A 15,093-nucleotide genomic window follows, 5' to 3' on the forward strand; every position below is an offset into this window, starting at 1 on the left:
AAGAAGACTTGGGACCTGGTCAGGAACCTCAACGTGAACTCACTTTCTCTACCTGACAGAAAACTGATCTTTTTTCTGTATATCTGGTTTCCTTACTGACAATACAACTGTCATCATCAACCCAGCCATCAAATCCGGAACTTCAAGTTACCTTTGATGTTCTTAATTCACTCTCCTTCACTACTCCTTAAGTAGCGATTCCTCTCAGATAAACTTAATAAATATCTCTTTTCCTCTTCTCCTTCCTACCACATGGCCTTTTCATCCTTTCGCAACTTTTTTGAGATCTTGTGACATAGAATAAATGGCACATTGTTAAAATTACAATTTGGTAAGTTTTGTATTGTGTGGGCCCCTGTGAAATAATCACCACAGTCAATGAACCCATCACCCTCCAGAGTTTCCTGCCCCTTTGTAATTCCTCCCTCCTTGCCCCCCACCCCCCGCCAACCCCAACCCCAGGGCAACCACTGATTGCTCTCTTTCACTCTAGATTTGTACATATTTTCTAAAAAATTTTATAAGGAGCTCATATACAGTTGATGCTCATCATTCAAAGTGCATATTTGCAAATTTATATGTTAAAATTACTTGATAATTCCAGAATCAGTACTCACAGTATTTTCTCAGTCATTCACAGACCTGCAAAGTGGCAAAAAATTTTGGCTGAGAGCATACCCGTGTTCCCAGCTGAGGTCAAACAAGGAAACACTCTGTTCTCTTGTTTCTCATACTCATTTCCACATGGTTCTCCTACCCTAAACGAGTGTCCTTTTCATGGTCTTTTTAGTGCCATGTTTTCACATTTTTGTGCTCTGTGGTGGGGATTTTGCTGTTAAAATAGTTCCCAAGCGTCCTACTGAAGTGCTAATGATTTCAAGTGCAAGAAGGCGTGATGTGCCTTACATAGGAAATACATATCTTAGAGGAGCCCCATTCAGGCGTGTGTTCTAGTGCTGTTGGCTAAGAGTTCAGTGCTAGTGGATCAACTATATATGTTAAATAAGGCATAATAAACACAGGTTTATGTGTTTATCAATTGACAAAAATGTGACCAGAGGCTGGCAGCAACCTAACCCTTTATTATTCTAAGAGCACTGGTTCAGTATTTGCTAATTCAGTGTTCATGGTAACTTCATAGAACATAACTGCCATGAATAACAAGAATTGACTGTTGTTTGTATACTCTTTTTATTGAAATTCTTTCACTTGGCATATTTTCAAATTAATAATATTGTAGCATGTATCGATAATTTTATTCCTTTATATGCTGAGTATCCCATTGTATGGATATATCATTCTTTGTTCATTTACTTGTCAGTGGACATGTGGATTATTTCCAGTTTGGGGCTGTTAGAAATAAAGCTAAATGAATGTTCACATACATGCCTTCCTATGGTAGAATTCATCAGTGAAGCCATGTGGGTAAGCAGTTTTCTACATAAGAAGGTTTTTAACAACAGGTTTGATTTCTTTAGCTATAGGGCTATTGACTCTAGTAATCTTTTCTTCTACTTTTTGTCCAATTTGCTCTTTTTCTAGTTTGTTAAGGTAGAAATGGAGTTTATTCAAGATCATTTTTTTCGTTTTTAGTGCTATAAATTTTGCTGTAAGTACGGCTTTATCTCTATTCCACAAATTTTGATGTGTTTTGTCTTTCAATTTAAAATATTTTCCTTTTTGGGACACCTGGGTGGCTCAGTGGCTTAAGCCTCTGCTCTCGGCTCAGGTTATGATCTTAGAGTCCTGGGATCAAGGTCTGCATTGGGCTCTCTGCTAGCAGGGAACCTGCTTCCCCCTCTCACTACCTGCTGCTCTGCCTACTTCTGATCTCTCTCTCTCTCCCTCTGTCAAATAAATAAATAAATAAATAAATAAATTTATTTATTTTTTTAATTTCCCTTTTTTTCTTTGATTTACAAGTTATTTAGATGTGTGCTCATTTCCAAATCTCTGGAATTTTTCAGAATTTTTTCTTACAGATTCTAACTTCATTCCATGTGAACAGAAAATATACTTTATATAATTTGAATCCTTTCAAATTCATTGAGGTTTGTTTTATGGTACAGATATGATCTCTCCACATATACTTAAAAGAATGTATCTTCTGTTTTGTTAGGTGGAATCTTCTATAAATGACAACTAAGGTTGGTTGATTGTGTTGTCTAATTTTTCTATATCCTCACTAACTTTGTTTATCTGTTCTATCAATCATTGATAGAGGAATGTTGAAATGTCTGATTTAATTGCAGATTTGTCTATTTCTTCCAGCTCTCTCGAGTTTTGCTTTGTGTATTTGAAATTGTCATTAGGAGCATAAACATTTAAGATTGATCACTATGTCTTCTTGGTGAATTGAACCTTTTTTATGCCCGATGATATTCTTTGCTCTGAAATCTACCTTACCTAATGGTGATATAGTCACTTTAGCTTTCTTTTGATTAGTTATCATAGTGTATATTGTTCATTCTTTTCTTTTTAACCTTTGGTATCTATATTTAAAGTGAGTTTCTGGTAGGTAGCCTACAGACAAGTTTTTTAATCTAATCTGACAATTTCTGCTTTTCAGTTGACTTCTTTAGACCATTTATATTTTATGTGATTACTGATGTTTGATTTTAGTCTATCTTGCGATTTCTTTTCAGTTTGTCCAATCTGCTCATTGTTTCTTTTTACTCTTTTTCTCCCTTCCTTGGGATTTATTATTTTTTTATGCTTCCATTTTAGTGGTTTTATTGATTTATTAGCTTTACAGGCTTATTAGCTGTAAGTCTGTTGTGTTATAATAATGGCTGCCTTAGTGTTTATAGTATTCACCTTTAACTTATCACAGGCCACCTTCAAATGATATTATACTGTTTATATTGTATAAGAACCTTACAATAGCATACTTTCATTTCTCCCTGCCTGACTTTTGTACTGTTGTTGCCAAATATTTTACTTCTCTGTACGTTAAAAACTTCACAATGCATTGTTATCACTTTTGTTTTAAATAGTCTATTGTTTTCTAAAGTGATTTAATAAGGGGAAAAATTGATATCTACACCATTTCTGGTACTTGTCATTCCTTTTTGTAGATGTAGATTTCTTTCCATCTGGTATCATTTTTCTTGCCTTAATGGACTTTAACATTTCTTATAGTGCAGATCTGTCAGTGATAAATTCTTTCTTCCAGCTCTTCTGTGTCTAAAAGCATCTTTATTTTGCCTTTTTTCCAACTTTATTGAGATGTGCTTGTTTATATCACATGTAAGTTTAAGGTGTACAGTGTAATGATTTGACAATATTGTGAATTGATTACTGCAATAAGTTTAGGTAGTATCTATTATCTCATATTTAATACAATGAAAAGAGAAAAAAAAATTTCCTTATTCTCATCCTTATGATGAGAATTCTTAGGATTTACTCTCTTTACAACTTCGAATGTAACAGACGGTAGTATTAGCTATAGCCATCATGCTGGACACTACATCCCTAGTACTTATCATGTAACTGGAAATGTGCACCCTTCTTTGTTTTTGAAAGATATTTTCAGTGGGTAAAGGATTCTAGGATGAAGGTTTTTTCTTTCAGTACTTTAAAGAAGTCACTCCACTGTCTTCTGACTTAGGTTGTTTCTGGTTAGAAATCTATCATCATCTTCTTGTTCCATATGTAATGCATCTTTTTCTCTGGTTGCTTTTAAGATTTTCTTTCTGACTGGTTTTAAACAATTTGGTATGTGTGCTTTGATGTTCCTTTCTTCATGTCTCTTATACTAGGATTTGTTGGCCTTCTTGGATCTATGTGTTGGAAGTGTTTATCGACTGACAAATTTTCAGCCCTTATTTTTTTGATTATTTTTTTCTTTCCCTTCTTCTGTTCTTTGGAGACTCCAGTTATGCTTATATTTGACTGTTTGAAATTATCCCACAGTTTTCTGATGTTTTGTTTCTTTCATTCTTTTTTCTATGCTTCATTTTGGATGGTTTCTATTGCTACATCTTCAAGTTCACTATTTTTTCCTACAGTGTCTAATCTGCCATTAATCCCCTGTATTTTCTTCTCCAGCATTATGGTTTTTAACCACTCGAAGTTTAACTTGAGTCTTTATATTTTTCAGTGTCTTTACTTAATATGCCTAATCTTTCCTCTGGTTTCCTGAATTCATGGAATACAATCATAATACCTGTTTTAATGTGCCTGTCCACTAATTCTATCATTGTGTCACTTTTGAATCCATTTCCTTGATTTATGTCCTCATAGTGGGTTGTATTTCCCTGCTTTTTTGTGTACCTGATAATAATTAATTGTAAGCCAGACAGTGAGATTTACATACTGTTGAGTGCTAGGTATTTCAGTATTTCTAAAAATGTTCTTCAGCTTTGTTCTGCAATGCAGTGAAGTTGCTTAGAAACAGTGAACCTTTCAGGTCTTGTTTTTAAGCTTTGGTAGATAGGATCATCAGAAGTTCATTTTCAGTGCATTACCCTCACTATTGAGGCAATAATACCCTTTTTAGTATTCTAACCAGTAATTCATGAATTAGGAGATTTTTCCATGCTGGCTATTGGCAATAGGCACTATTCCCAGCCCTGGATGAGCTGCAAACACTATTCCTTCTTCTCCTTTTAAGTGGTTCCTTTCCTGACCTTGGGTAGTCTCACATGCATGAGTACTCCACTAAACACTTAAGTGGGGCGAGGTGGGGGGGAACCTTCTGCAGATCTCCAGCATTCTTTTGGTATGGCTCTCCTCCCTGGAGTTTTGCCCTGCAAACTCTAGCTGCCCTGGCTTGCCTTGGCTTCCAGCTCCAACCTCGAGTTGGGGAGATTTCCAATCTCTCTCCAGGTTCCTTTCCCTATACTACAACCAGGAAATATTCTCTGGGCAGTAAGTGAGGACAATATTGGTCTCACCTTATTTGATTCCTAACTCTGAGGATCACTGCCTGTTTTTTCCTACTGTCCAGTGTCTTGAGAGCCATTGTTTTATTTGTTTTGTCTGATACTGTGTTTAAGGCAGGAGGGTAAATGTATTCCCTGTTACCATCTTGACCCATTTTCTTTTTGATTTTTAATTTTTTTATTTTCTAGAAAGAGCATTTTGGAGGGTTTTGTTATGAGAAAAAACTGTAAAAGTAATTTAAAAATTTTTGTGTGTTTTAGAAAATGTAAGTCTAGCTGAGCCTTTCCATTTATTAAATTAGTCTTATAATTAAAACATGCATGCTTTGATCTTAGAAAAATCAAACAGATGAACAGGGTAGGAATGACTGAGCAATGGGAACTATTTCTCTGTAGAAAATAGGCCTGGTTCTACCTAGAAAATTCTGTCCTGATTTTACACAGGCTCCCTTAAGCATAAAATGGGCCTCTTAACGCTTCTATTCTCACTATTCTGCAGCATTTCAACCATGAGGCTTTTGCTGACCTTATTCCCTTGGTCACTTAGTAACTGAGCCTCCTACTGTATAAGAAAGACATAATAAAGCAACATAATATAAAGTAGAGATTCTTATTGCAGTAGAGCTGTGGTCTAAGAGGCTGATCTCAATTAGTGTTAAAATCTCTAAATCTGTGTGTTGGTCTGAGCATAGTTGGGTTTTCCTTTGATATCTCTGCCCAGAGAAAGCATCTGAAATGTCAGGTCTGTTCTAATTTGGGTTGGAGAACATCTTGTTCTATTTTTGTTGCAGTTTAGATAATTTTAGATTATATGTGGATTCAGTTTCACTTTATAGTCTTTTACTAACTCTTAAAAAATTAGTACATCAAAAGAAATTGGGGTTTGAGACAAGGCTCATAAAATTCCTTTGATTGTCTTAGTTTTTAATTTATAGAGTAGCTCCATTACAATTACAGGCTCTCAAAGCTATATCTTTAAAAGACTAAAATTATCCAGAATTACAGCTATATAACAACACTACCAATTCTCTCATTTATTTAGATGAAGAACTAGTGGATGTTTCTGCATCTGTCTTACCAGAATTGAAAAGAGAAACATATGGCCAGATTCAAGTCTGTGCAAAACAGAGGCTGGCTCGACATGGTTCTTTCAGCACAGTTCAGGCTTCTGAGAGGATCCAGAGGAAAGTGAACTCAGAGCCCAGCAGCCCTTATAAAGAGGAACAAGGTATCTGCCTTTCCATTTTCTGTGGAATCAGTCAGTTGTCCTGTAACAGTCACCCTGCCCAGGCATTTTAAAATAAGCTGACTCTAGGCCCTGCCTGTTTCTTCCACTTCCCTGAAGTGAAATGATGGTTGGGGGTAAAAGAGTTGCTTGCTTCACAGGAAGTGAACATGGCCCCATGCCTGAAATTCATCCTAGTCCACCAGTGAAGATTAGCTGGTTTGCCAAGGTTGGTCTGTTTGATGCATGTCAGACATTCATCAAATTTACAAAGCAACACTTGTTTTGTTTTCTTTCTAATTATTGATAAGACCTAAATTCCCCATTAACAGTTAGCTTCTGGAAATTTCTCTCTTTGAATCAAAACCGGAATGGATTTCAGATAATCTTATAATCCCTGAGCAGTGAATAATGAATCCAGCTATATATCATTGGTGTGTATAAATCCCCTGCCATATTTTGTTAGAGTTTTATTTTTCTTTTCAGGGTCAGGTGGCTACTCCTTAGAAATTGGAAGTCTGGCAGCTGTTTACCGACAGAAAATAGAAGACAGTTCACAGTGAGTAGTCTTCAAAAACTCTGAGTGTATTCTTTTTTTTTTAAGATTTTATTTATTTGAGAGTGAGAGAGAGACAAAGAGAACATGAACAAGGGGAGGGGCAGAGGAAGAAGCAGAGTCCCCGCTGAGCAGGGAGCCCAATGTGGGCTCGATCCCAGGACCCCAAGATCATGACCTAAGCCGAAGGCAGACGCTTAACCGACTGAGCCACCCAGGTGCCCTGAGTGTATTCTTTTCTGTTTTCTGATGTTAACTTTGACTCCATTGAAATGCCACCTATCAGAATGTAAATGTTAGCAGTCTTGCTCCTAAGTCAGCCATCTGTACATTAAGAATTTTCTGGGTTTCCCCTTTGTGCTCATCATTGTGCTGGGTGTAGCATCAGGGACACAAAAGTATGAGAAATTTATACCCTAAGCTAATGAAAGCTTATAGGGGAAAAAAATAAAAACAAATACATTGATAAAAGACAATTTACTACTAACATGGCCCTGAGAACTGATAATTGTAGTTCTTGGAATCACTTGTCATCACTGTAGCTAACTTTGTTTATGAACCACCAGGTTCCATTCTGAAAGTTTTATGTATAGTATCTCATCTAATCACAACAACAGTTGTTTGAGATTGGTACTCTCATCTTCATTTTACAGAAAGGAAACAGAAACCTGAAGAGGTTAAATAACTTGCCCAAGGGCACAGTGCTAAGAAGTGACAGAGCCAGGATTCAAACCCAGGGCTTCAGACTCAAGTTTTGGGTCTGATTTTGAAGGAAATCACATATTATAGGAGGAAGCAGAGGAAATGCTAATGTGGGAATAAGAGAGGATTTTAATGACTGATTTGGGAAGAAACAGATTGTGAGGCAGGGTCAGGGAGTATGGGGACATACACTGATTAGTTTAGCCATAACAATTTGTACAAATAGGAAAGCAAAAGGAAACCTCATTCATAAAAAGAACTCGGGGTGTTGGAGGTGAATAGGTCAAACTGGCAAAAAAATACTATTTTAGAAGCCAGGTAGAAGAGTTTGGGTTTATGAGACAGACAGTAAAGACCTACAGCAGACTTCCTTGAGAACACCGTGACTGTTTGAAGCAGGCGGAATGGCCCATCTGCAGCCATTCTGGTGCGGGTCTGAGCTATGTCAGGTGCAGATGGAAAGGAGTGGAAATCAGTGTAAGACGGTGAGTCAGCACAACTCACCAAGATAGAAAGCGGCCTCACAAAGGACACCTAGGTCTCAGATGATGGTGCTGCTATTGGTGGAGATGCGGAGGGTGAAGGTAGATGACCGGAGGTAGGTAGGACGGTGGGGGATGTACTCAGTATGGGTTTTTTGAGCTTCACAGAGCTGAGTAGTAGTGATTTCTCATTCAGAGGGGCTGCGGCCAGAGAGCTTTACTCATCTCTGCAGCCCAGGGCCCTCCATATGATTCCCAGCAGCATGTGGACAAGAAGACAAGGCAAAATACATCTTACTGATTCCATCAAAAAGGCTCAAAGAAATCCCTCTCCTCTGTTTACTGTTCTTAAAGGAGTCTTAAACAGGTTTTCCTCATCTGTTTCCAAAAATACACTAATGACATAACTTCTTTTGTTATTTAGAAATCTTTCTGTATAAAAGGCCCAGACATTGTTTTTAATCTATTAAATAGGGCTTAATTTTGAATGAATTGTGCCTAAAAATTGGAATTCTGAGCAGAATAAGAATGACAGAAAATAATTTAGTAGATAACTTTATTTCCTCACTCACTGCCCGCTCCATTTGTCACACAGTGGATTTGAGACACTCCAGATGTGTCCTTTCAATGAACCTCTGGTCCAGTCTCCGCTATCTACCCAGAATGTCATTCAGTGCCTGAGTGTGAGCCCCGTCTTCCTTACATTCAAGCAGGCCGGTTGACCTTTAGTAGGCTGATCAGTCACTGATCACTCAGTCACTCACTTTTCCTCCCTCGTCAACTGGCAAGGGGTAACTATCATTATAATTAGGTAAAATTATTATGTTAGTCATGGGGCATCTGTGGGCCTGCTATGGGGTAACAGTCACTATGTGCTGATAACGATTAGACATAGAGGAGGCAGGGGAGAGCCGGTGTGATCTCTGAGCTGAGAGTCCCCCAAGGGCTCACCCACCCCATCCCTAACCATCCGTCCAGGTTGTATGGTCATCTGCACTGGAGTCAGCTCGTAGGTGCTCGGGGACATACTGTAGTATCAGCTTGAGCAGCATTATCTCATTTCTGCTTTGGTACGTCTCTCTTTGAGAAAGCAGAGGATCTGGTGGAATGTGGTAACTTGATGGGACCCATTATGTTCCTTTTTACTGCAGGAGGAAAGCCTTCGTCAGTAAGAGAGTGATGCCTCCGTCAAGCAGCCTGGACCCTACTGCTCCTTTCCCCGGCTTGTCTGTTGACTCAGAATATTCTGCTAATCCTTTACCACACCAAGTATTTTCTGTGGCCCAAACGGACCTGCAAGCCTTCTCCATGCAGAACAGTCTGACTGGACGAATGAGGGTCTCACCAGCTTCGGCTGCCTCGGACATGGAGACCCTGAAACCCGCCCTGCTGGCCAGCCAGCCTGTGGTGTACGTGCCCTCCACCTCGCTGTTCATGCTGTACGGGAGCCTGCAAGAGGGACCGTCCCCAGGGTCCAGCTCGGGGTCGGAGAGGGACCCATCCACACCCTCAGTTCAGAAGCGCCTTGGGGAGGAAAGGAGGCCTCAGGAGGAGGAGCCAGCCACTAAAAGACAGAGCAGGGACTACGAAGACAGCCCTCTAGCTCTTGTCGTGCCCAAGGTAAGGGAGTTCGGGTGTACAGATGTACAGATGCTAATAAGCCATTGAGTCTGAAATGTGAGGTATTTCATGTGTTGCTTATATAAGTAAGCCCAGGACTGGCTCTGCCATAAAATCTTGCCATAAAGTAGTACTGTAATAAAAGTGACTTTTATAAAATTCCCACTTTGCATAAAATGCTAAAAAGTGTAAAAAAAAAAAAAAAAAGACACATAATCCTACCACATAGAGTCAATCACTGTTCATGTGTTTGTATATTCCTCCCCGTCTTTTGGCTTATCCTTTTTTCTTAAATGAGTGGAGGTCACTGACATAATCATCTGAATCCAGGATGCACGCGAGCTCCAGAGTCGGCAGTGTGGTGGCTGCTGGTCTTTCAGTGTCTGTGTCCGTTCTCATCACAGCTTAGAGATCCCGTTTCCCCAGCTACAAAACAAAGACGAACACAAATATGAGCTGTTCACATCTCTCACTTCGTAGCCATTCAGAGGTGAACAAGATCTGACCAGTCCAACACTCAGGAAGCAGAAGCACGATCACGGCAGGCATCTGTGCTGGGTTCACTAGGCACCCACATGGAAATCAGTCTATTACTGAGGATGCTTTCTCTTCTATTCCTTTCTCTCGCCAGAGTGACTCCTTCTAATTTTGTATATAGCCTAGGGTTGCAGAATGGCAGTGAAAGACTGACTGGTATATATAGGTCTTAGATAACCAAGACTGGCTTTGGGCCAGTCCTCCTGCAGTTGTTACTGGGCCACTCAAAGTCTGGGACCCATACCCTTTATGTGTCAGTAGCTCTGAAGTGTATCTTATTGTCTAAACACCAGGGCCAGTCTGTCATTGTTAAAACTCCATCATGTCTATGCTTAAGAATCCTAAGCCTATAGAAGTATGTGATAGGACACTGATTTTCAGACCATTGTAATAAGCGTGACTGAAACAATGGACATACGCAATTCAGTATGGCACACATTGGTCTTTGACGTGTTTGTTTATGTGTTAGCTGTGTTGAGAAAGCTGCTATCGTGATTTACCACTGGGATTTTTCTTGCTTTTCCGGTTCCTCGTTGACTGCGTAGAAACCCTCAGAGTCCACAGACGTTGGCTTCCCTAGGACCCCAGGTAACAGCGGCTCTGTACCCCTCGAAGACATTCACATGGAGGCCCAAGTCTCAGCTGCAGAGGAGCCTTCGGCAAAGGCCACAGCCAACTGCTTCGTTTCTTCTGAGTGGGGAAATCCTTCGGGAGACACAGAGATCGAAAATTCTTCAAAAGAAAATGAAAGCACCAAAGAGCCCTCTTTGCAACAGTACCTTTACGTGCAGTCGCCGGCCGGTACGGAGGGTCCTTGTGTCTTAGGGCCCCTCGGGGTGGTCAGGTCATAAATTAGATTTTTACATCTTTTCCATGTCACCTGACAAAGTGGTTCATCAGTGAACTGCTGTCTACACAGCCTCTGAACCATTTCACTCTCAGCCCTTTCTTTCCCTCCATCAATGAAATGAAGGTAGAGGCTGCTATCACTTTGGTCAACTTGAAGGAAACTATGAAAATAATTAGGGCAAGTCATCTTTTTTAAATGCATTAAACTTTTGGCCACCTTGTACAGCTAGCATGCTGATGTCTTGAATATCCAGAGGTACTCAGTGTGTCACTGTGGTTGAGGGCCGGGTCTAGAGAGGGCTGGACATTAGAGCCACTCATTACCTGCATGAATTTAAATATTAAGGCATCCTCGTGGTAAAGCAGCACTAACGATGGCATCTGTGCCAGGTGGGTGCTCTCAAAACTGAATTAAATTTTATATTTAATTCATCTGAAACACTTCAGATGATAGTGCCTGACAGTAAGACTCCAACACTGTCAGTGTTTTGAAATAAAGCTGAAATATAATAGATCCCTAATTTTTAAGACACACATTGTGTACATAAATCTGCTCTCGATGCAGAGACTTAAATTGATTTTCCTGAATTTTCCATTCACTTCATAAGTTAGGTAGGTGTTATTATTGAGTTATCTATAAAACATTCTTTATTCCATTAGCAAATATTTTCTGAGGGTTTGATATAAGCATGATATTCAAAGGTGCAGATACACTGATAAAGAAGAAACAGACTCAGTCCCAGCAGAATGGAAATGACAGCCCAGCACTGGGATTCTTAGCTTTTGCTGACACTATGGTAAAGCCTGTGGATTCCTCCTTGGAATGTTTAAAAAATGCATAGAATTAATAAATACATAGGATAATAAAGGAGGCCAATTATATTGAAATACCATTAGAAAAAATTTTTTAAATTATAGTAATAAGAAGATCCGACAGTAGTTCCAGTGTTCTCATAATTTCAAAGTCGTAATGAGGTTGACAGTCTAGTAACAATCTCCCATAGCTCTAATGTTATAGGAATATATATGTCAAGGTGCTAGTAATACTGTTGGATTTGTTGCCTGTGATCCAAGTTGAGGGAAATATAAATTTGTTAGAAGTTTATAAAAATAAAGATAAAATTTTTCCCATCCAAGTTCACTTTCCTCTTCAATTTGCATTCAGTGGAACACGTGTTAATTGACTCTCTCTGGATACACTGACATCCCCCACATTATCCCACAGTGGGGTGGGATTTCAGTGGTGTCCACTGCTGGGGAGAAGCGGTGCAGGGTGGGGAGAGCAAGGGAAGGGAGTTGGCTTGGTCAGGTGGAATTCATTCACCGTGGGTTCCCATTTGTAAGGGCCGTGGGGGACATGTGCTGGAAACGTACATTCTGTTGACTTTCACCTTGTTCTTCTGTTTCAGGATTAAATGGTTTCAATGTGCTCTTATCTGGCAGTCAGAACCCCCATGCCGTGGGACCCCCTTCAGGTCAGCTGCCATCCCTCAGCATTCCTTGCATGGTCTTACCATCTCCGACGCTGGGCCCTTTCCCTGTCCTCTATTCTCCCACGATGGCCAGGCCGCTTTCCTCTGCCCCCGGTGCTCTCCCAAATGCGGGACCTGTGAATTTTGGCTTGCCTGGCCTCGGATCAACAGCTCATCTTCTCATCAGCCCTGCAAACATGGTTAATCCAAAATCATCAGCACTCCCCTCCGCAGACCCTCAGCTCCAGGGTCCACTCTCGCTCAACCAGAGTCCAGAGATGCCAAGATCACACAACGTCATCCAGCCTGAATCCCCTGTGTACGCGGGGCATCCTGTCCCCATAGTAAAATTACAACAGGTGAGTCGTGCCGTGAGCCCAGGAAGGTCATCATTCTGCGATGGGGTCAGTTCAGTCTGCATTTCATGAGCTTTGCTTTTCGTCTCATGCCAGTAGTACAGAGGCTCCAGGTCAGGTTCTACCCAGCTTCTATTGGAGACTGGAGGCTAGAGATGCTGTGCTTTGAAGACAAAAATATTTTTTAGTTGTCAGTATGTTCCTTAAAATTAAAGGGGTTTATTTCAAGGATGGTTCAGGGGGCTTGTTGATGAATGCTGAATATTCCAATGATTTCTCCAGGCTTTCATTTCATTAAATGAATGACAGGCAAACACCCTGAATTTTCATTGTACAGGTGTAGAAACAATTCAGGGAAACAGAAGTCTGGATACAAGCACAAAGATTCCAAGCATCTGTCATTTCTCAAAATGCAGTGTTTAGGAGGCTGCACACACACACACACACACACACACACACGTACATATATGAATTTTATAATCAATATTAATTAATCAGTACTGTATTTCCCCCAAACTCCCATTTGTAGTTCATCAATAAGCATGTGTTGGTGCCTTAGGCATTGTCCAGAGTTGTTCCTTTCTCTCACGGAGACAGTTTTATGTTGTGGCCCAAATATTTTAGACAAATAAGTCAGAGGCTCCCAAGTTTGCTAGATGTTGAAATGTAACAAGTTAGTTTTTAAACAAGGTGATGAGAATGTGACATGCTTTCTGATCACCAGTCATGTGCCAGGCATTCATCCAGCCAGTTAAGATAGGAAAGTAAACAGGTTAATGGTCCCTGCCATTTAAGGGCACGTTAAGGAGATCAATATGCAACATTTAACACAAGAAGATACATGGTAGCAAGTGTACAAAAAGAGCCAAGACGCACATACTTACTGTATGCCTAGCATGGCCCAGAGTGCTTTATAAATATTATCTTGTCTAATTCGTACAACCCCGTGAAGTTGTCACCTTTTCACCCCCACTGTATGGATGAAAAGATCGAGGCACAGCTTGGTTAAGTAGTTTACCCATGTCAGCCAGCTAGTCGTGCTGGTGGCACGCTCCCAGCCTCCTCGTTAGGCTGTCTTTCCGCCCACAAAACAAAGAAGTGAATTTCTGGTTGTGGGAAGTGTTGGGGAGGCTACAAAGCAGAGGAGTGGGACAGAAAAGCGAAAAGAACGCCGCACAAAGGTCTTACTGACACAGGTCAAGAAAGAGCTTAGTTCAGAGACCGAGAACAATTTGACTTCACCTGTCTGTGTTTGCTCTTTTAGTCCCCCGTTCCCGTGACCCCCAAGAGCATCCGACGCACACATCGTGAGACATTTTTCAAGACGCCTGGCAGCCTGGGAGACCCTGTCCTTAGGAGAAGAGAAAGGAATCTGACACGAAACACCAGCTCAGCACAGAGGAGACTTGAAATCCCCAGCAGCGAGGCTGACTAATCCCACGCCGTGCCAGACGGGGTTGGGGCCCCCCCGACCTGACCTTCCCCATCCCAGGTGATGCCCTGACACTGAATGCAAAGCGGGACGCAGATCGTCCGGTCTTTGGCACACATCGTCCTCTCTCTTTCACCTGCCGGTTCTAATGTTAACTTCCCATCATCATGAATCATCTATTCCTGAAAGCAATTGTTATTAATTGTGCATTTAATATCAGCTAGAGTCCAGACTCTGTGCGTGGTGTCACAGTGAAAGCACTGACTGACTTCTGTGGTTTCGATTCAAGAATCCTCTTATTGCTGGAAGCCGATCTGAACAGGCTACTGCAGCCTTGTGGTTTTTCTACTGGGGGAGGGGGCTGTCTAGCACTTAACTAGGGTGAGCATTCTTGGCAGGTTTTTCCCCTTGCCCTGAGCATAGATCTGTGGTGAGAGAAACTTCTCTGCAGTTTAAAAAAAAGCTACTGCTTCCTTAGGCTTCATCAGGAAGCCGACTCCAGTTGTGAATCCTATGGTATTATTTATTTTGTTCCTGAAATGGGATTTAGTGCAAAAAGTTTACAACGACAGCAAAATACATGTTTTTCAGGGTATGACGACTTGAATGTTTATACTTTTTTCCTATAATTTGCCCTGCACTTACATTACAACCTACTAATAATGTGGATAAATGTGTATGCAGACGGAATGTTACGACCAAAATAACTGTGAATGGCACCCTTGCTATCATGAACTGTGCTGACCCTGTCTGGGCATGAGAAGCAAGATGAACGCTAGCAGCCCAAGAGCTGACCTGTGTGAACATTAAGGTTTTACTGTTCATTTGTAAAAATCCTACCATGTGCAGTTTCCTTCACCACATGCCCCGTGGGTTTTGTTTTTTTTTTTTTTTTTTAATTTAAATATTAACTGTAGAGTATCAGGTATGGATGCCTTCGAAGGATATCTGTCTATTGAATAAATCAGGATGGGAG

At 40.6% G+C, this 15,093-nt stretch overlaps 1 protein-coding gene across 1 annotated transcript in view; it reads left to right on the forward strand.

Annotated features, from left to right (window-relative positions):
* The window catches only part of E2F7 (E2F transcription factor 7), a 36,536-nt gene extending 22,404 nt beyond the window's left edge, over nt 1-14,132 (forward strand). The window contains exons 8-13 of the mRNA XM_032854719.1: nt 5,929-6,114; nt 6,598-6,670; nt 9,003-9,471; nt 10,554-10,809; nt 12,267-12,688; nt 13,950-14,132. Of these exons, the coding sequence (XP_032710610.1) occupies nt 5,929-6,114; nt 6,598-6,670; nt 9,003-9,471; nt 10,554-10,809; nt 12,267-12,688; nt 13,950-14,120 (1,577 nt within the window). The 3' untranslated portion in view covers nt 14,121-14,132. The remainder of the gene's footprint in view (nt 1-5,928; nt 6,115-6,597; nt 6,671-9,002; nt 9,472-10,553; nt 10,810-12,266; nt 12,689-13,949) is intronic.
* The last annotated feature ends 961 nt before the right edge of the window (nt 14,133-15,093 follow it).

Source organism: Lontra canadensis, unplaced genomic scaffold, assembly GCF_010015895.1.
Source record: "Lontra canadensis isolate GAN:19392208 unplaced genomic scaffold, GSC_riverotter_1.0 scaffold9, whole genome shotgun sequence".
In the NCBI taxonomy this organism is placed as follows: domain Eukaryota; kingdom Metazoa; phylum Chordata; class Mammalia; order Carnivora; family Mustelidae; genus Lontra; species Lontra canadensis.